Raw genomic sequence first — 21,281 nt, forward strand, 5'->3', positions numbered from 1 at the left:
AGGTCGGCTGGGAGCGCGAATAGAGCGGTTTGCGCAGTTTCGTGGGGAGTGGGCGGGGCTCCCCAAACTAGAACAGACCCTGTCTTGTTTCTGCAGAGTAGGAGGGGTTTGCTTTTATTTACTTGGTTCTTTAGTAGCTGACAAACAGCAGGATAGTGAATGAATTGGAAATGGTGGTTAAACACGGGGAAATAGCATGTCGTTAAATTTAAGAAATTAAAGGCAGCGAATACAGAGATTACAGATCTGGGTTTTGAAGTCAATTACTGCCAAGGTCAGCTCCCACTTTGGTCTCTTATTAGGGCAAATTCAGTTTTCTCAGCTGTGAAACTAGGATAATTAATATCTGCCTTGTGGAATGAGACAAGATCTGGAAATACAGAGATGGATGGAAATGCCTGTCTTCACTCTAAACGTTCAACCCCACCTAAAACCCAGGAAGCACCAGCCTCACCAGCTTATACTTTCAAAGCTTCCCACGATGGGCATAGCATCACCATACTCAAATTTTTCTTATTACTTTATTAGTTTTTCAGCACAGTTCACTCTTTCTACGTTGACAAGGGGTTTTGTTTTACATTTTGTCATCTCAAAGTCTCACGACATCAGCCACCAGAATACACAAGAGTAGGCTCTTCACTTTGTACAGAGAGGAAAATAATAAATTCCATTAAAAGTTCACTTTGACCAAAGAAGACACAACCTCCGGTGGAAAGCCACACGTGGGGGTACCCAATATACATATATATATATATAATGTATAGATATTTATAGATATCTCATCTGAAAGAACACAGAAAAGAAATCCAAGTTTCACAGCGCTATCTACAATAAGGGATTAATTCTACCAGCTTTTCAAACAGTCACATTCGATATTCAGAGGAAGCACGTGAGTGAACAGAACTGGGGGCAGACTAACACTCCACTGGGCTCTAGAGCAGTCTAGAGTCATGGCTTAAGAGTATAGAAGGGGAGACGTGTGCAGAGGAAATGTGGGTGCAGGAGTCCCCTCAGCCCCACATGCACCCACCCCCCTCCACAGTCCTGCATTTTTCATTGCCCTCTTCTCTTTGCTCATTTGGGGGCTTATGGCAATTGATATAGGCTCAGAGACGAATGGCTTCTGGTTTCTGGGCCCGGAGATTCTACCTGGTAAGGTGGGTGGATAGGGAGTATATGGCACAGTGCTGGGCTTCAGGTGACAGGAAGGGGCTGGGGTGTGTGGGGAGCTTTGCTCTTCTGCCTGGCCCTTGTTCACTTCAGGAAACATTACCTCCCACCCCTGGACCCAGCAAGCCCCAGCTTAGGCCTCCTCCACCTGGCTAGGATGGTGATGTGGGACACCTCGGACCAGTTCTCCACATGAGCTTGCTCAGTGATGCCTACATGAAACGCTGGCATAGCTTGACGAGAACTCTGTCTAGAAACATTTCTAATGACCTTGGCCACGCTGCTGCTGACTGAGTTGTCTTCCATGGAACCTAGGGGCAAAAAGGGGGGTCTCTGAGGGAACTCTATAGGAACTCTGAGCCGCCACTGTCTGCAGGCTTCCAAAAGCAGTCACCACGAAGTTCTCAGAAGTGCACCCAACACTCAAAGGCTGTCCCAGCCTTTAACCTCAGCCCGTCAGCTCCCTATGGAGGCAGAGGACCAGGTGACGTTCTGCCTCAGGGCCTTGGCTCAGCAATGGGCCAGGGCCAGGAGGTGGCCGAGGGTGGGGCTGGAAGGGACAGTCTGTGGGGTTCCTGCCCTCCAGGTCCTCCGTGTTCTGTCTTCCTCAGGCAAAGCAGCCCCGTTCAGCCCCTGCCTGGCCCTACAACACCAGGCTTGCCAGGAGAGCACCCGCAAAACTGCTGCCTGTAGTAGCGCCCCCTTGTGGCTGCTGTTCAGACGATTGTCATAGGTGCTAAGACCAGACACAGACGTGCTCGGTGTTGGGGCTGCTGGGGGAAAGGGGCTGGCTCCTGGTTCTCACTCCAGCGCTCGAGCTGGACCCCGTGTTCCTGCTGGCCCAGAACCCAACACCTCAAAACCTCCTCCCCATCTTCAAACCTGCCTGGCCCAGGGGTCAACCCATGCTTTGACCCAGGATGTTATCCTGGATCCTGGTCAGAGGAGGACTCTGAGTCTTTCCTGAGCTAATTCCCTTCCCTCCCTGGAACAGTGCCTTTACTGTGCCTGGGCCTTGGGGAGTCAGAAGAGAGGGACTGAGTCAGCCAAGTTAACGAGGTTCGAGAGGGGAATGAGGTGGGGAGGAGTGAGCCCCTCAAACCATCTGGAGACTGTTCTGCTGCAGCATCTAGACGGATCCCCTCTTCTTTTTAAACAAAAGAGAAGTAACCCCATTTCCTCCCCTTCGCCCTCACAAAAATAAACTAAAGGGGAAATGAGCCGTGAGAGGGTGGCCGTGGGACATCGATGCGGGTGAGGGGGCGAGTGGGCGTCTTCGTGGGACCGGGGCTTCAACAGGACACCTCCATGGTGTGGTTGACCTGGCCCAGCCCCTCGCTGCTCTCCGAGTGGGTGCAGGCCTGCGGGCGGCTGCCGTCCACCGAGTTGGCGCTGGTGAGGGACGCTGTGCGAGAGCGGGCAAGACGAGTCATGCTGGCCGAGGGCACTGCGGACAGAGAGGGTACCGGGGGTGAGGACCGGCCAGCAGGGCGGGCACGGGCACGTGGGAGAAGGGAGAAGGATTTACGCAAGCAAAGCGGCCAGCAAGACCCATTCTTCCGACGAAGGCACGGAGGCCCATCCGCAGCCAGGGCTCTACGGTCATGCAACGCCAGTGACAGGGAGTGCGCCCAAGGGCTGGGGGCCACAGGGGCCAGCAGGACCCTCCTCACAAGAGCGGGCCAGAGCTGTGGCCCCAACGGGGCAGCAGCTGACGACCAACCAGGAGTCCTTAAGCCCGGGGAAGGATGGGGCATTCTTTCTAATTCTGCTTCCCTCAAGAAGACAGTGGGGCCGGGAGGGGGGAGATCAGTTCTGTAAAGAAGGGCAAGGTGTGGTAGCCTCAGACGGCCCTCAGTCCATTATTCAGAGAGTCACACAAGTGAGATAAACTCGCAGGGAGCAAATGCTTCCTTTCTGACCTCCACCGGCCACCTGTCCAGCTCAGGCGTGGCTTGCCCCTGACACCTCTGAGAGGTTCTGGCCCCAACTGCCAGGGCTCTGGAAGCCACGGGGCCCCAGGGAACCTAGAAGCATGACTGGTCTGAAGCCCGGCCACTCCGGAGCCCTAACCGGGATAGAGCCCACGGAAAAGCGGCACAAGAAGTTTCCACAGCAAGATGCGGCTTGGCTGCAGCACTGCATAGAGGGAGGAGCAGGGGGCCCAGGGCGCCGGAGGCGGGCGGGGGGATCCATGCATCAGGGGAGGGGCTGCGGGGCTACCTGCTCCTCCACTCAGCCTTCGGTCCTTCAAGTATGCAACTAAGAGAGAAGACAGAGCCAGGGGGCGGGGTAGGGGAGACACAGAACACGGGTGAAGAGGAGGTTGGGCGAGGCCCGGGCGTTGAGATGGGCCGGAGAGGAGAGGAGGGTACAGAGAGGCTGGGGGCAGGGCCGGAGCCTCAGGGGCGCCCTCCTGCACCCCCAGAAGGAGCCACTGATGTCAGTCTGCCCCGAGGAGCCCAGAGAGCAGGGTGGGGCACTCATCCACCTCTGCTTCTCCAGCTCGGGCTGCAGTCCTGGGGGCTCTGCCGACAAGGCCTTTGAGGACTATAACCTGTCCCCGCACCCTCACCACTCCAGTGGGCTCAGTATCCTCGTGGATAGAGGCCCATGCATGCGTGCTCAGTCGTGTCCGATTCTTTGTGATCCTGTGGACCATAGCCTGCCAGGCTCCCCGTCCATGGCATTCTCCAGGCAAGAATACTGGAGCGAGTTGCCATATCCTCCTCCAGGGGATCTTCCCGACCCAGGGATCGGACCCAGGTCTCCTGCATTGGCAGCGGATTTTTTCCCCACTGAGCTGCCTGGGAAGCCCTGGATAGAGGCCTGTATGATCTCTCAAATCTTCCCAGGTCTTGAGCTGCCTGGTGGTATTCCTGCCAGGGCCCAGAGAACAGGTCCTGGCCCTGACAAGCACCACTTACCCACCCGTCCCAGCCGTGTTCTCCAGGCACCTCCGGGGCTCTGTGTCCCCGCCGGGTCTCACTGTGGGGCTTGGCCTCTCGTTGCCCCGCTTGTCCCCAGACAGGCTGCAGGGGGGCCCGGTCCCCTGGAGGCCGGGAGTTCGATTCCTGGCTGGACTCCCCCTGTCTTTCCCTATAGGCCTGTCCTCCCAAGGAGACACAAGCTCCAGAGACTGAAGTCGAGGGGGAAGAAAACAAATTCAGGGAGAGGAAGTCTGCTTCTAGGAGGAGAGCCAGGCATAAGGGGGAGATGGGAGGAACTCAGGGATACGCCTGTGTCACTGAAGGGCTGTGTGTGCATGCGGGAGAGGCTCACGAGCAGGGTCTCACCCCTGCACGAGGGGAAGCTGGAGGTGGTAGGGAGCTGGTTCCACCCACCCCACAGCCCCTATGACCTCGGGGTCTTCAGGTCTGCTGCCCCCAGGCTTGGCTGCTTTCAGCTCTCCTCACACCCAGACGGCCTCCCGTGCCTTCCCCAGTTCCCAGACTCCAAGCCCGCTTCTCTGCTGCCCCTCTCACCATCCAGCACCTTCCCAGCCCTTCTCGGGTGCTGGAGGCCCAGCTGGGGGCATGGTGTGGATGATTCACCCCCCAGGCAGGCTTCCCTGGCAGGATTCAGCTCCAGGCCTGGGTCCCCCAGGGCTGGGAGAAGAACCCCGCCACCCAACAGGCCCAGCCCTGCCATGAAAACAGTGCCCCAAAGCCTCCCTCTCCAAGGGCACGGGAGGGCAGGGGTCAGCCTGGGATCACCGACTTTACAGCCTAGGCGAAGATGCCCTAGAAGTCTGCAGGCACAGCATCTGGTCCTGGAAAAGGACTCATGCTCAGAGCCCCCACCTGCTGCCTGCTCCCTAGTCAGTGGGGGTGTGGGGGGGTAGTACACTTACTGTAGCCCATGCCTTGCAGGAAGTATTTGAAGGCTTCAGTCAGCTTCCCGGGCTGCAGGGCAAGGGACAGGCACAGGGTCTGATTGGCGGCCTGGGATTGGGGGAGGGGGGAGGTCCCGCCCACCCTGGGCCAGGTAGGGGATGGAAGGAGGGCCAAGAGTCTCACCTGTGTGACCTGGGGGAGACCCCCGGAATCTGCCATCTGCAGGGAAAAGAGGGGGTGAACTGAACAGGGGCCACCTCCCACCACACCTTGCCTGTCCCTTGCAAACCTGGGCAGGTCCTCTGATCAGACACATCATCCTGCTCCCGCCTTGGCTGGGACCCCTCCCTTTGGGGGGGTCCGTGGTGGGGAGGGGGAGGCCTCACCTTCAGGAAGGTCGTGGTGGTTGGATCCAGTTTGGAGTTGCACTCGACCTGGGGACAAGGAGCAACTTCAGCATGTGAGGCACCTGAGGGTGTCAGGGGCGCCCCCTGCCCCAGGTGCTAAGGCAGCTTCTCTCCCCAGGGCTGGGAGACAGGGAGGGACTGCAGGGGGCAGACGCAGGCCAGCCAGCACCTCCCTGGGCACCTTCGGAGAGGTCAAGGCCCTGGGGATCTGGAAGCGGCTTCCTGAGGGCCTGAGACCCTCTGTTCCACTCACCACTGCTGGTGGGGTGGGGGCTGGGCCCAGTCCTCACAGGGAGCCAGGGCCACCTCTGCAGGAGAAGCTGGAAAGCACTAGGGACCTCAGGAGTCCGGGGTCAAGGTGGGGGAGAGCCAAAGGTCAGCAGGAGACCTGAAGCCTCGGAAGCTGTGGCCCTGCCTGGGTTAAGACAGCAGGCACAGCCCCACCCCCGCTCCCCCGGCCCTTGGGCACAGGGAGCGCGCAGTAGTCTGGGTGCGCACTGGGCAGGGGGGCTTCCCTGGGCATTCCTGAGCCCTGGCGTTCTGTGCTAAGGGGGACACGCAACCCCCAGGCTGTCAGAGTTCCAACAGGAGAGGTGACACACGGTCCCAAATGTAACGGGGGTATGTGCTCCTGTGCTCACAGATTATTTCATAACCAATGAATCAGATTTTAGAGAAAAGAGAGATCTTAGTCTCTGGGCCTAAAATGGGTCGAGACTGCAGAGGGGCTGCACTGCTGTGGGGTGGGCAGAGGGAATCAGTGGCCTGGTCCTGGCCCCAGGGCCCTCCTGTCTCCAGGCTTCCCCCACCTGAAGGATGGGGTCACTCCAGGCAGAAGTGCATGGCAAGATGGGGGGAAGTGGGATGAGGAGCCCAGCAGCCAGTGTCCACCCCGAGGCTTCCCGGGGCTGGGTCAAGGATTGGCCTTGCGGACTAGGAGCAAGTGACCCCTTTACCCTTGCCTCCCACCTGCACAAGGACACGATCCTCACTCACCACACCATCCTCGGCAGGTGCGTTATCCCCGACCACCAGCATCACGGGGCAGCTGCAGGCACAGAGGAAGAGGGCCGTCTGGCCTGGGCACCGGAGCAAGGTGGGGGGCAGTGTGTGCAAGGGCCAGGTAGGCTGGAGGGGGAGGGCCACTCACCGGAGTGTCTTGGCGTTGGGCACTGTCCCAGGCCGGCTAATGTCTAGGTCTCTGCGGCTGCAAGGGGAGGCAGAGGCGGGCAGCCCAGGACGGGATCCCGGGGCGGGGTGTTGGAGCGTGTCCCTGAGCCTGACCTGCTATATTTCAGCCGTACCCAATCCCTCCACATGGCAATTACGGCCCAACATCCCTCCAGGTGCCGGGCTAGTCCCAGACTTGGGGCTCATGCTCTGGTGTCTTGACTGTGAGACAGATCCTCACGGATGCCATTGGTGAAATGGGGAGATCCCAGACTCCCCAGCTCATGCCAGGTGGGCCCTCACATTTGGCTGTCATCACGGGCCGTGACCACCATTGTGCTGGGAGTCCTGGGCCTTAGAGGGAGGCAGGCTGGGGCTCCTCTCCCTCCCCAGTGTTTCTCCAGCACCACACACACAACAGGGGCTCAAGAAATATTTGTAGGAAAAAAGAGAAGGAAGGACATGCCAGTGGGAGCTGCAGGATACTCCCCTGCAGGACTAACCCCAAGGGGATCCATCGAGCACTTCATCCCCGCTCCTCTCCACTTTGGGCTGTCAGCACTGAGGCTCAGGGTGGTGGGGGCAGGGGTGGCGCCCACATCCCCCACTGCTCCTGCCAGCAATGCCAGGGGTGGAGGAGGAGCGGACAAGCCCTGCTCGCCCTCTGCCCCTCCAAGGGTGTGACCCTGGGCAAGAGGTCACCCCTATCGGAGGTTCCACAGTCTGCTCTTCTGCCAGCCGGCCAGCGACCTGCTTCTCCCTCGGACGGCTGAATCAGGGGATCCCCCAGCTATGTGAGCCCTTCAGTCTTGGTGCTGCCATCTGGCCCCCCCCAGCCGCCCACACCTGTTGTACATGTTCCAGAAGAGCTGCAGGTTGGCCTGGTTCACCACGTTCGAGATCTGCTGCCGGTAGCTCTGCACCAACTCTGTGTTGCTCACCAGCTCCTCCTGGGTCCCGGGGGACGGGAGGAGGGGAAGGGGGCGGTGAGCGGCATCCATGGAGGGGAGCCACAGACAGGGACGTCAGAGTGGGCATCGCAGAGCAGCCCTTGCCCCACCCCCAGTGATGGTGGGGAGAGGGAGACAGCAAGACTGTCGTTGGGGAGCCCATGACCTTCAGAGGCGAGGGAACCCCTCCCAGTCCTCGGTGCCGCAGTCTCCTGGCTCACCGCAGGGCAGGGGTGCGGCAGCTCAGCTCAGATGCTACATCCACTACCGCTCCCCGCCCCACCCCCGGCAACCAGGCTCTTCGGGAGGTTTCTAGCCCGGCCACCCCACTCCTGCATGAGGTCGTCCCGCACACCCTTACCTGGCTGAAGAGGTGGGATAGCACCGTGTCGGGTAAAGTGCTGGTCAGGCCGGAGAGCTGCGGGCCGGGCAGAGGCCAGTTTAAGAGACGCCTCTCAAGACCCCCGGCTCTGCCCTGGCCCCGGCTCCGCCCCGCCCCCCCTGCTCCGCCCCCCTCCAGGTGGACCGCGCTCACCTTGGTGGCCGCCCAGTCGATCCAGCCTTTGCCGTTGGGGTCGATGTTCATCAGCACCAGCCCCTCCACCAGGTCGGGGAAGATGAGCTGCCGTGACAGGGAGACAGGGCTTGAGGGGCGGGACGGGGTCCAGGGAGCCCCAGTCTTTCCACCTAGAAAGCCAACTGTAAAATTCCAGCCCTGCCTGTCTCGTGGGCGGTGGAGGGTGGTAAGGGTCTGAAGAGGAGGACGTGTTCTGTAAGGGCTTCCAAGGTGCAATCGATGACCAAGTGCCTTCAGCTGAGAACTTGCGCCCCTTCCAGCCCTGCTCATCCTCCTCTCCACCTGGAACTTTTCACAATCCTTTTATTTGGAATCTATGCCTATATCACAGTTTTTCAGCTTTTAAATATATCTTTGAAGAGGTTCCCTCATAGCTCAGTTGGTAAAGAATCAGCCTGCAATGCAGGAGACTCCAATTCGATTCCTGGGTCGAGAAGATGCCCTGGAGAAGGGAAAGGCTACCCACTCCAGTATTCTGGTCTGGAGAATTCCATGGACTATATAGCCCATGGGGTCGCAAAGAGTCGGACATGACTGAGCGACTTTCACTTGAAGAGGTTACTATTCCAACACTGAGGACTAAGCATATTCAATAAAATATTGTTTCTTTGCTTTCATAGAAAAAGCCCTAGTGATGTGAAGAAACTGAGCTTTCCAAAGCCTGTTCTGCGTTTAGATATTGTAAAAGAGACTGGAGTTTTCTGTTCGACTGACTGCCCGTGTTTAGGAGAAAATGGTAATATATACATACTGTGGTCATGTCAAGGTTGTCTGGGGTGGCAGGGAATGACTGACAGTCAACAAGGTGGTTAAGTACTGCAGTCGAAACTGGAGTTGAAAATTCTTGGTCAGTTTTTTTGTTTTATTCTTTGTTTTGAAGAAAGAAATACTTTGATTCCTAAAAATTAAGGTTTTCTTTTTAGAGATGGAAAGCTTGTGGGCTCCTCCTGCCTGACATGATGTTTCTGAAATCTGACTTTTAAACCTCAAAACTTAACATAAGAGTAACTTTTCATTAAAAAATGATTCATGTTTAAGTATTACTCTAATTAGTGAATGAGGAATTAAGATAATCCTTACTTAGCGGCTAATTAGTTGTATAGCTTGTTGGTTTTGGATAATGGTTTGAGCAACTTACAGACTATAGTGTTTTAAGGAAATGTATGAAAAAATTAACTTTTTTTTCTTAATTTCCTTGGAGGAAAGAAAAAAGGACTTTTCTAAGTGAAGAGGAAGTAGAGGGAGGAGGAGAGGAAGAAAGAACACAGAAAGTTCCTGCAGGGTTACCCCCTGGGGGGACCAGTCCTGGGATTAGCTGGGCCTGGCGGCCGGGTGGTGGGTAGACTTACTGCAAACTTGGCCAGCACATAGGCTCCGGCTCCCACTCCGATGCCAATCACGTACTTGAACCTGACAGAGAGCATGCTGGTCACTCTAGGGGTTTCTTTTCCCGTGATGGCCATCCAGAGCAGACCCAGCCACAGCCCTGAGCCCTCAGCTGGAAGCTGCTGGCTCTGTGGCAGTGGTGGGCACCTCCGGGGTGGGGGTGGGGGACTGGGCAGGGACTCACCCAAAGTGCTGTACCACACTGGGGAGCATGGCAGCCAGCTGCTCCATGGAAGGGAACTGGTACCTGCAGGTGAAGCAGGAAGTCAGGTCCGAGGCAGCTGGAGGTAGGGGGGCCTAGAGAAAGCTGGGAGCAGGGTTCTCTTGGTACCTACCCCTGAGGAAACTGTGACGCCCCCACCTGCTGACCAGGGGCGTCCACGTGGCACACCACGAAGTGCTTGGTGATCTCCTGCATGTCCTCAAAATTGAAGAAGGTATTGAAGCACAGCTTGTCTGCAAAGACACAGCTCTCAGCTCTGGCTGAGCCAAGGAACTGGGGAAGTTGGGGAAGGGATGGGGGGATGGGGAGGCCCATGAGGCCCGTGGATGCTGGGAGGGAGGTTGAGACAGAGGTGATGATCAGCCTCATGGTTCAGCGGGGAAACTGAGACCCACATGGCTGGAGGCATAGAGCTAAGCGTGAGTGGGGATCCACACAGCCCTGTGGGGAGGGAGGGGGCCTCACTATTCCGGCAGACCTGAGGCAGAGGAGGGCACACTTACGGTTGAGCCCCACGTCATGGTAGGTAAGGATAGCTGGGCGGTTGCCCTTGGGAGAGCCCCGGATCACCACGTGCAGAAGGCCATAAGGCGTCTCAATGTCATGTTCCTGGAGAGGAGAGACCGCGCTGGACCCTCTGGGCAACTCCTGGCTCTTCTGGGAAACGAGGCTGGGGAGCAGCCTGGGGGCTGCTGGGCCTATGGTGGGACCTTCACCCCTCCCCCCATAGGGTGGGCATCCCCTTCTCATCACCCTCAGCTGCCCCCGGAGAGGACAGACCAGAGGGCACATCCTTCCTCACGGGTGTTCAGCACAGGGGCAACATAAACTGGGCTGCACGTGAACATTCTTGTCTCCTTCGCAAACCAGCCAGCGGGGCGGCCCAGCCCGGCTGCACTCAGCCCTCCAGGGTCCAGTGAGGCCCATTTTTCCTCATCTCACTGCAGCCCTCTGGGTCAGCTCTGCCATCCCCACCGAGTCCTGCCCTCATCATGATCCCCCTGGACTCAGAACCCTGCAAAAGGGCTGCAGCCCACCTAGAATCCACGGTGAAGACCCCATGCCAGCCAGTCCAGCTGCCCATCCCCACAGCTGTCCCTGTTTCCACCCCCAGGCTCTCGCTCCTGCCTCTCTCAGATCCCCAAGGCCTCCCTCGGGCAGGGCCAGGCTCGACACCATCCCCTCCCCCAAAGGCCTTCTGCAGTGGCGGCTCTGGGCTCCTCCTGGGTCCACCCCCTTGGGTTTGCTGCTCGAGGTCATCAGTCCTTCAGGAAGCAGGAGCTGAGTGCTGCAGGTTCAGGAACCGCTCTGCCCCTTACTGTGTGACTCTGAGTGGGACACACACTTCTCTGTGCTTCAACCACCTCTTTCTGAGCCATCTCATGGGGGTTCAGAGAGACCTAGATGAGCTGATACCTGGCCCCAGAAAGGGGGCTGCCGTGGGTGGGCGCATCCCCTGAGCCATGCTGGCTGGTCTTTCTGGGAATTGGTCCCTCTTGGCCACTCACGGGCAGACTCCCAGAAGGTCTGTCAACGCTGAATAAACTGCCCTGCCCTCCCAGGGACAGTCTTGGGGACTGCAAGAGGTGGGTGGTCCCTTCTGGGGAGTTGGAGGTCAGGCTGAGGTCAAGGAGAATCACCATGTGACTGAGCACCTACTGTGTGCCAGGTTGAAGGAGTACTTTTCCCCACCTTTTACATGGAGGATGCCAGGACACTCATATTCAGAGAGAACCAAAGTTTCTGCCTCCGACAAGAAAGGGGAGCCTTAGGTGACCGGCCTTCTTGGGTCTAGGCTCAGAGGACCACTGCCTGGTCCCGTCTCCAAAGGGGAAGGACTGGTGGTGCCAACCCTGGGGCCCAAGGCCACACCCCGGGAGCCACACTTCTGGGGTCCACAGCAGCCTCTGCAGGGCCCAGCCCTGTCCTTCCTCACTAGCACTTCCTGCTCAATGACCACTGACCAGACACTTTTCATATACTTTCTGTTTACTCACAGAGGAGGAAACTGAGGCTGGCCAAGGAGCACTGACTTGCCCAAGGTCAAGCTCAGAGAGGGCAGGCAGGGTGGGCCTTGGGGGTGCCTCTCTCAGGCTGCTATTTCTGAGGAAGAGATCCAGCTCCACCCCAGAGACTTCTGAGCAGACCCCTCCCCATAGCTGCCTATCCCTGCTGGGGGGCCCTGCCGCATCCCCCCCCCCAACCTCCGGCCATGCTCTCTTGGCTCTGGAGGGCGGGGTAGGGGGCAGGAGGGTGCACGGTGCTATGGAGGGGGCTGGGAGGAGCTCAGTTCTATGAAGGGCAGGGAACAGGGCAGGAAGGAGGCCGGTGCAATGGAGGATAGGGGCTGGGGCAGGAAAGACCCAGGCTGCTATGGAGGGCGTGATGGGGGCAGGAGAGGTGCACAGTGCTATGAATGCTACGGGGTAGGGCGGGTGGGCAGGAGGAGCTCAGTTCTGTGAAGGGCAAGGAATGGGGGCAGGAAGGGACGCTCGGTGCTATAGAGGGTGGGGGCTGGGGCAGGAGAGGGCCCCCATGGCACTAGAGCTGCAATGCGCTGCCTGCGGCAGTGGGGTCAGCTCTAGCCCTGCAGAGCACAAATGAGGGCCAAGAAGGGGTCTTCCCAGCTCTCCACCTCCCCTAAGTGTGTGTGTGAGGGGGTGCCTGCCCCCTCCCAGTCTCGGTGTGATCGCCTGGGTCCCCATCCCCGCCCTCACCCACCCCCATCACCCCGGGGCAGCGAGACTCGGCGTGGCGCTTGCCCCACTAAGGCTCAGCTCCCAGGGGACGGGAAGGGGGGAGCTGAGCGCGCCGTCGTGGGCGCCGGCCCGGTTGCCCAGTGACCTTGGCGGAACCCTCCGCCGACCTCCCTGCACCCGCTCTGAACCAGAACTTCAGATCCAGTTCATCCTGATAGAGGCCAGATGTCCCCAAGAGGGGCGTCCCGAGGGCCGCAGGCGGACGCACTCGGAGCCCCCCAACCCCCAGGGCCGAGGGCTTTCATTGGCTCCCGGTGACGTCAGAGCTCGTCCCGCCTCCAGGTGGGCGCCAGCGCCAGGCACTGCGGCAGTCCGGGAGGGGGCTCTGATGTCCTCTCTCTGCCTGTCCCGCTCCCCTCATCCGTGACCTTGAGGGCTGGGGCGGGGAGTGGCGGGGGAGCCCTCCGACTCGGGCTTCAAGACGAGCACGTGTGGGGCTGGTTGGATTCTTCCCGTCAACCGCATCAATAATTCAGAGGACCGAGTCTGCAGCGGCGCGGAGGCACTGACGTCGCTGCTTGGGTGCGGGTGTCAGGGGTGGCCCCATGGCTATTGGACCCGGCAGGGCAGGCCGGGGAGTACAGGGGTGGGTCTGCCCCTGCCTCTCCTTCTTAGAGTTAGAACTGTACGGATTCAGGGCACCTGCTGCCCCAGGGAGGAGGTGTCCTGTTTCCCCACCCTCCCCCCGCCCCCTCCCCACCCCGCCCCTCCAGGTCCTTACACTGCTGGCTCATCGCCCCAGCATTGCCCTCCTATGCCCAGAAAACAAAGCACAGAGACCCCTTCTCAGCTCCTCACCTGCAGGGACCCCAGCCTGACGGCCCAGTTAAAACCACACACAACCCAGACTTCTTTGCTTCTGCATGCAGTCCCCCCCAAACAACCATGACAACCCCCGCAGGGTCAGGAGGTCAGACACCTGCAGGTACGGACCCCAGACGCCTCAGAGAACAGCTTCTGCAGGGTTGAAGGGGTCACAGGCGCCAGGCAGAGCTGGGACGTGCCAGGCAGAGGGCACACTGTCAGTGGGATACACATCCCGCACACCCATCCACACGGGCTGACAGACAAGTCACCGCCCTTTTCGATTTCCGCAGAGATTTCAGTCTTCCCCCGTCCTCCCCCGCGGACCCACCAACATTTCCTCCCAACCACGCAGCGGACCAGGGTCACCAGGAAGCCTGGGACCCGCTGATCTTGCCTTGTGACCCCCAGGGTGCGCCAATTGAAGGCAGAAGCACCGCCGGACAGAGGCAGAGCATGCCCCCGCCTCCCTGCGGACCTCGCGGTCCCCTGAGTCCTCACTCACCCCATCCCAGCACTCCGGCATCTTGCCGAGGGAGGCCACACGCCTCGACCAGGAAGGGCAAACAAAGGCCTGAGTCACCCGAGTCCAGAGGGAGACTGGACGTCTGCGCAGGTGGGAGACCAGCGGCTCTATGGTGGGGCCCCAGCTCACGGGCCATTTATATGAGGAGCTGCCCGGCCTGGACTGGCCCCTCCTCCCTTCGGGGTTTGTGAGCAGCCACTCGCTCACCCGGAGCCCCTGCTCTTGGATTGGCTTTCAGGAGACAAATCTTGGTTCCGATTGGCTTCCAAGGTCCTCGGTCACCCCGGCTTCTGCTCCTCCCACCCCCAGCAACACATCAGTCAGGATGGTCCCCAGCTCCTGCAGCCCACTCACCTCCCCCACCCCCGCCCCGCCCCACTGCACAGAGGCTCGGAACCGCAGCTGCACACCGGGTCCCAGAAAGACTAGAGGCCACATGTACAGGTGCGCCCGGTGGCAGGTACAGATTAGCCTCTCACAGCAGAGCAGTCCAGGGTGCCCTAGACAGCACAGCCCTTGACCCATACCCTGGGAGCAGGGAGAGCCTGAGTGGCTCCCAAGCCCAGCCTCCACATCAGGAAGGCCTGGATCCCTTCACCTGGAGAGGTGTGGGGAGTCACTGCTGCCTGCGGCAACCTGGGCTGTGACCCTACTCCAGGAAGCTGTTCCTCCTCCACCCCCAGGGTTTCCCCTTGGGCAGTCCCCAATCTGCGTACATGGATGCCCAGTGCCTGCCCACTGGGGACGGGAAATGAGGGTTCTGGGGCCAGGGGGCCTGGAGAGATTTCGAGACCAGGGATGTGGTGGGCATACACCAGCTCTGTCCTCCCGCACCCTCATCCTGCACCCAGGCCAGAGTCCCCCTGGAGAGAGAGGAGGTGGAATGGGGGCAGGGCAGCTTGTCCACGTGCACACCCCGTCTCCCCATAGCCACACCCAGCCTTCTTTTCTGGGGTCACCCAGCCTGGGGCTTGGCTCTAAAGTCTCTGGGGAGCAGGACAGGTGCTGGGGGTTATGTGGCTCAGGATGTGGGTGAGGAGCTGGCTGGAGACAGGCAGGCAGGGTACTCAGATGAGAAGCAGGAGGCAAAGGAGAATAGAGGAGGAGAGGAAATAGGCCAGGGAGGGGTGCAGAGGAGGGAGCCCAAGGACTGAGAGGAGCAGGAGCAACAGAGAGGGGGCGGGGGGCGGGCGCCTGTGCCCCCATTCTGTCGCTTTGGTGAAGGAACCTGCCACTCGCCCCAGCTTTTATGGACAGCCGTGCATGCTGGCCGGCTGCCCTGGGGGAAGGCGGTCACCTCCCCATCTCTGGGTGCCTGGTGACCTGGTCAGCACCCACCCTCTATGCTATTCCCGGCCACGTCCTCTGCCTGGTGGAGGGGGAGCGTCAATAACTTCTCTGCCCCTTTCTGACCTCTCGCCATGTGGGCCTGCTGCAGAGTGCGGGGGTGCCTGTGCACTCCAAGGGCAGCCAGGGCCTGGAATGGGTGTCCCCCAGCCCCTCACGTCCTGCCCACGTTCCCTGTTCCACGATCCCCATCCAACCTAATGCCCACCTGAACCTCTGAGTGGCCTTCTCCACCCTTGGGCCTAGGTGACCTCGGATACTAGCCACTGCAAGCCATGACCCCCTGATTCTGCTCAGCTCAATGGCTTCAAATCCCCAGACTTGCGTCGAAGTCTCAACCTTCCCATCCACTAGCTGGGTGACCTTGGACAAGATTTTTCCACTCCTCTGTGCCTTAGTCTCTTCAACTATCAAACAAGAATTGCGCCTTCCTCACAGAGCTCCTAGGAGGATGATAAAAAGCTACATACCTCACTACAGACCCAACCCCACGTCTGCCCAGGGGAGAAATGCGGTAATCTGTGTGCTTCTCCGAACTGTGGGTCTCTTCCCTGGAGGTTATACAGTTGTTGGGGCTGAACAAGGCAAGCTCAGGTCCTGGGAGCCAAACCCTGCTAGTCTCTGCTGTGTGACCTCTGGCAAGTCAGTTAACTCCTCTGAGCTGTCATATCTTAAATGGGAGAACAGCAGAGTAGCTGCTTGCATAAGGAGCTGCCAAGGATAATACATAATTTTCACAATATCATATATGAGAAAGGATGAAGAATCTGAAGCACAGCGAAGTAAATTCTCCCACTCAGCAAGGAAGCAGTGGAGCTTACCGGTACCTCACGTTATTATTATCTTTTATTATTTTTAAAACTTTTGGCCACACCCCGAGGCATGTGGGACCTTAGTTCCCTGACCAGGGACTGAACTCCAGCCCCCTGCACTGGAAGGTGGAATCGTAACCAATGGACCACCAGCGAAGTCCCATGAGGTCACATTATTAAGAGTTGTAAATGCTTACGGCCTTAGTTCTCTAGCGGGCCAGACTCCCATCTAAAAGCTTTGCTATGTTACCTTATTTTGTCCTCTGAACATCCACTTTACAAGCAAGGAAAATGAAGCACAGAGAGGTCCTGTAACCTGCCCAACATCACACAGCCAGAGGGCTCAGAGCCAGGGGCTGCACGGAGGCAGTCTGGCTCCGGTGGCCACTAGTCACAGTCAGCCCAGGGACGAGGGCACCATCATCAAGCCTACAAACACCCGGGGTCTGAGCTGCCTCAAATTTGACCTCCAAGTTTGACCTGGAGGTCAAACCTGCCAGGGTTTGGCTACTACGAATGAGGTAGTGAGCTGTGCTGGTGGTTACGTGGCAGGGTCACAACTTGGACCAGGTCCTTCCGCCTCCCCCACTAGCTGGGCCCCCTGAGGCCAGGGACTGAACAGGATAAAATCCTTGCCAGGCCTTGGCCCAGATAAGGACCATCCTGGCGGCTGCTTTACTTAACAAAAAGCAACCTGTGTGGAGTAACCAGAGCAGAGAGTAAGGTGCTTTTTAATACATGCTGCGGTCTACCAAGCAAAGATCTTGAGAACCAGGGTCTCACACACATGGGGTGACCCACCTGGCCTGGGCCTGGTATATGGGTGCAGAGCACCCCAGGATTCTATCACCTTTCACCCCCCAATCCGCCTCCCAGGGTGTGTGTGTTTTGGGGGCTGGCAGCACCACTGGCATCCGAGGAGTCCCATTCAGGGTCAGGCAGCAGCTCGTTGCCCTGGATTTTATTTCAGTAGTCCCTTGCACAGAAAAGGGGCTGTGTGTTCACACTCCTCAGCCCTCTCTTGGAGCAAGGAGGACAAAGGGCACTCTGGCTGGCCTAGGCTACCTTGTGGCCTAGGCTCCCTCCCCTGCCACTGGCTCCTGGGTCCCCACTCCCCCAGGTCCCATCCTGTCTTCCCCAGCAGCAGAGGCCTTTGTGATCGGAGTTAGAGTTCCCAGTGGACAGGAGCATGTGCCCAGGCACTGCTCTGATGCCTCCGCTGTGTCCTTGAAGGGGCACGTGACCCAGGGTCCAAAGCCTGGCTCAGATCCACATCCTCAGGTCCTCGCTGCAGAGCCGTGCTCCTGGGGGAGGAGCCTGCAGGCCGCTCCACCTCCCACGTCACCCCTGCGTCCAGACCACGAGGCTGAGGCTGGCATGGGGCTGGGAGACTGACCTAAATTGGATGGTGGCCTGAGGGCTAGTTCCCGCCAGCCAGGAGGAAGGTCCCAGAAAGGTCTGACTTTGGTCAATAGGTTTTAATGGCCAATGGGGGCCCTGGAACCTCGTGAGGCTCCCATTCTGTCTATCGCGCGTTCTCTGAGACCCAGAGATAAATGGCCACGTTGGGACTCACAGGGGAGAAATGGCGGGCCAAGTGAGCGAAATCAGAAATCATCACGTGGAGGAATAAACACAAAGACTGATTTCAGTTTTCCCAGGGAATCTGGCATCAAACTGAAGAGGACATGGTTGTCCCGGGCAACTGCTGCCATGGAAACAAGAGCTATTCGGAGCATCAGTCTGGCTTTCATAGGAGGAAAGTGCTGATTCAGATGACAGCATCCTCACTCCCCCAGACCTCCCCTCCTTCCCCTGTCCTGCTCGAGGGAGGGGGCATTTCTCCATGGGGCAGGGTGCCAGGCAAAGCTGCTGTGAGCAGTAGGGGTGGTTCTGAAGGCTGCCAGGTGCCCAGTCCCTGTGGCTTCAGGCTGGGAGCCCTCGGAAGGGCTGTGACCCTCATCTGAAACAGGCTGAGTCAGAGAGGGGCCAGCCAGCAGTCGGTCCCCTATCTGGGGAAGCTGAGTGGGGACCTACCTTCCAGTCTGTGTCCACAGCCAACAGGAAGGAGTCAGAGTTCTCCTACAGGAAGGCAAACAGAGAAGGGTGGCTCGTTAGGGCCAGGCTGGCCGGGCAGGGAAGGGTGACCAGGAGGGGCTCTGCCTTGAGCAGTATCACTTGCTGTTCCCATCTTTTTTTTTTTTTTTTTTGGCTGAGCCTTGCAGCATGCAGGATCTTAGTTCCTAGGCCAGGGATTGAACCCACATGCCTTGTGGTAGAAGTGTAGAGTCTTAACTATTAAACCGCCAGGGAAGTCCCTCCCTAGTCTATCTTAATGTGAACAAAAGTGACCCAGGGCTTTCCACACACCAGGTTTCAAGCCATTAAATATGTGACAGATGAAGCTACGAGCAGCTACACACATGGATTTTTACCTCCTAGTGTTTTTTTACCTATTAATTTAAAATGTGAAGATTTCCACTTTGCACTCTGAGGCTCAGAGAGGCTGAATCACATGGTGAGAAAGTGATGGAACAATCTCTGACCCCAAATTCTTGCTGTTCATAACTCTGCCCATTGGCCCCTCGGATGGTTTTCAAGGTCGACCATCAGGGCACAAGCTCAGGGGCTGGGGGTTGAGGGCCTGACTGTCACACCCACCGTGAGGATGGGGAAGCCAAGCCCCACACCCTGAGGGAGAAGTGGGCTTTTCTGACCTGCACGAAGGCGCTGCCTGGGCCCGTGCCATAGCTGCCCCCATCTTTTCAGACCCACCTCTCAAAGGTTGGCTTTTCGGCTCATTTCTGCTGATGGTGTGCCCATCTGATTGGTACCTATTCTTCCCACTGGATTGTAGGTACCCAGAGGGTGTGGACCGTGTCTGGCTCGGCTCTCAGCATAAAGCCTGGCATGGACCAGGCTCCTCCAACACAAACAGACCTGGGTGAACAAGTCTGACGTCACAAGGAGGGGAGCAAGGTTTAGATATACCCACTGTTTAAAAGGTGGTGGAGATGGAGAGCGGAGGAGTAGGAGCCCAAACCCTCGGCGTCTAAGTTGCCAGGCTCTCCTTGATGCAGCCTGGAGGCCCCTGGACAATCTGCACCCTCTCTGGGACTCTATCTGGGGAAGGAAACCTCATGGAGGGTGGGATCCCACATATCCAGGAAGAGCGGAGATCTGGGGCCTCTGCTCTGCCTTCTCTCGTGTCTGTTGAGAACGCTTGCTGCTCCCCTCTGCTTGCTGTGGGCAGGTGGCTTAGCCTCCAAGCCTCAGTGTCCATGAGGATTGACCAAGGGCATGGAGAGCAGTCATTCTGTCCTGGCACCCCTGCACTGGGCTCTGGGTGCTACAGAGGCTGCTGGGTAACCATGTGGACAAAGGAGACAGACTAGAACCAGGATGTCACGGGAGGACAGCAAGAGAAGGGCAGGGCCACCAAGCGCAACAAGAAGGAAAATGGGCCCGCATCACAGGGATGGGAGGGAAAGAGCGAAAACCAGCGATGCTGATGTTTCCCTCTCAGAACGCGAAGGAACGCGAAGTCCATCCATCTGCATTCTGGCAGCTGGAGTGGGAGGCGTGGCAGACAGAATCAGACAGGACTAGAGGCTCTCACACCAAAAAGGAGGCCAAGAGGCTTTCATCTGTCTCAGGTGACATCAACAACGGCCATCCTCCCCCTCCTGGTTCCCCCAGGGCCAGTGCGGGGGAGGGGGGCTTTCTCTGCATGGGGAGGGGAGGAGAACACGGAGGCAGCCACTCCTGGACCCTCCGAAGGAGGGGGCGGGGCCCTGGGGGAAAGGGAGGAGGCTGGATATTCACGAATTTTGTCATCAGAAGACCTGGCCCGGGGAAGGGGGGTAGGCAGGGGAAGAGATGCATGCAGGAGATTTTCAAGGGGAGGGGCAGGACCCCAAACCAAGAAACAGCAGGAATAACACAAGCCAATCTGGAGATGCCGGAGGCTGGGAGGAACCACATGAACATTTCGAGGAAGACAGGTGGGAGAGAGGGCCCAGATGGGGCGAGGCAAGGAGGCCCAGGAGCAGCCTAAGGAGATCCAGGTGGGGGAATGTAGGCACGGAGCCCCAGACACAGCAAGCAACGACTTCAGAGTCTCAAATGGTGGAGGGATGGTGGGTGATCACATGGACGCATTCACTCCTCAGTAGACCCAGGGAATTTATACCTCGCAGGTGGCGAAAGATTTTAAAAAGTGCAAAAGGACAGGGGACAGGTACTATCATCCTGTGTAGCTGGACAGGGGGACTCTGTGGGTGTAACTGCCTGGGAAAGAGGCCAAAAGCAAAGGCAGGCAGGACTGCACCAGCTGTCACTGAAACCTGGGAAGGCCACACTGGGAGCACAGAGGCGGATCTGGGGGGCGGTGGGTTGGGGCCACTCATAAGCAGATGTGACTGGTGACCAGGTCCACTGCAGAAAGGGGAGAAACTCAGCTGGGGATTCGCAGTCTCGGAGGAGAACAGAGATGCGGGCCCTTGTGGGCGGGAGGGGTTGGGGGTACAGGCATATTCAGGTCCAGTTGGGATGAGAGAAGACACCAAGGGCAGCAGAAAGAAGGCAGAGCCTGGGGGCTGGTCAGAGGGGTTCTGACAAGGGAAGGGAGGGGCAGCAAGGTGCCAGGCCAGGCTGGGCAGAGAAGGGGTGTGGGGCATCTCCTGCATGTCCTGCCAAGGCGAGGGGTGGGAGAGACGCATAGAATGTGTGAGGCCACGGTGCCCTCATCTCTCCGTACCACCCACAGCTGCACACCCTGTGTCAGCAGGCAGCCCCCCCCGAGCCCTGGTGATGGGTGCAGGGGTCCCTGAGAGCCGCCGTCGTGCTCTCACAAGAAGGCCGGTCTCTGCCTGCATGCCTTGAAGGACAGGCTGTTTGGGGGCAGGAGGACTTTACAGAGAGTTCTGGAAAACTTCTTTCTTCTGAACCACATCACAGTCTATAGCTTCCACCTGGCCCAAGTCTTTACTGAACACCTACTGGGTATCAGGTGCTGTGCTGGGAACTGGGGGAATCAGGGAACAAAACAGACAGGGTCTCTGCCCCAGGAGCCTGCAGGGCAGGGCCTGAGAGTGGCGAGTGCTACGGCCAGGCCTGGAGGGTGTGCAGGGGGGTCAGTATTAGACCCCGTGGTCAGAGAAGGCCTTTCTGAGGAGGGGGCATTTGAGCAGAGCCCAAATAAAATGAAGGGCCTGCTCTGCAAATTCTGCAGCCAGAATATCCCAGGCAGAGGGAACAGCTGGGAAGATGATTAGCTGGGTCAGGGAAGAACAGTGAGCCCATGAGACAGGAG

At 58.5% G+C, this 21,281-nt stretch overlaps 1 protein-coding gene across 7 annotated transcripts in view; it reads right to left on the reverse strand.

Annotated features, from left to right (window-relative positions):
- Positions 1-493: 493 nt before the first annotated feature.
- The window catches only part of NDRG4 (NDRG family member 4), a 42,940-nt gene continuing 22,152 nt past the window's right edge, over positions 494-21,281 (reverse strand). For 3 of the 7 annotated variants that reach the window (XM_070388337.1, XM_070388338.1, XM_070388335.1), the window contains exons 3-16: positions 18,005-18,049; positions 10,223-10,328; positions 9,832-9,952; positions 9,681-9,743; positions 9,460-9,520; positions 8,069-8,155; positions 7,895-7,951; positions 7,430-7,533; positions 6,564-6,620; positions 6,410-6,461; positions 5,393-5,440; positions 5,190-5,225; positions 5,024-5,075; positions 2,627-3,432 (exon numbers count right to left, since the gene is read on the reverse strand). In XM_070388337.1, coding sequence (XP_070244438.1) covers positions 3,239-3,432; positions 5,024-5,075; positions 5,190-5,225; positions 5,393-5,440; positions 6,410-6,461; positions 6,564-6,620; positions 7,430-7,533; positions 7,895-7,951; positions 8,069-8,155; positions 9,460-9,520; positions 9,681-9,743; positions 9,832-9,952; positions 10,223-10,328; positions 18,005-18,049 — 1,083 coding nt within the window. In that variant the 3' untranslated portion in view covers positions 2,627-3,238. The other 4 variants (XM_070388339.1, XM_005899906.3, XM_005899905.3 and 1 more) reach the window with 4 other exon arrangements.

The sequence above is a fragment of the Bos mutus genome, chromosome 18, assembly GCF_027580195.1.
Source record: "Bos mutus isolate GX-2022 chromosome 18, NWIPB_WYAK_1.1, whole genome shotgun sequence".
Taxonomy (NCBI): Eukaryota; Metazoa; Chordata; class Mammalia; order Artiodactyla; family Bovidae; genus Bos; species Bos mutus.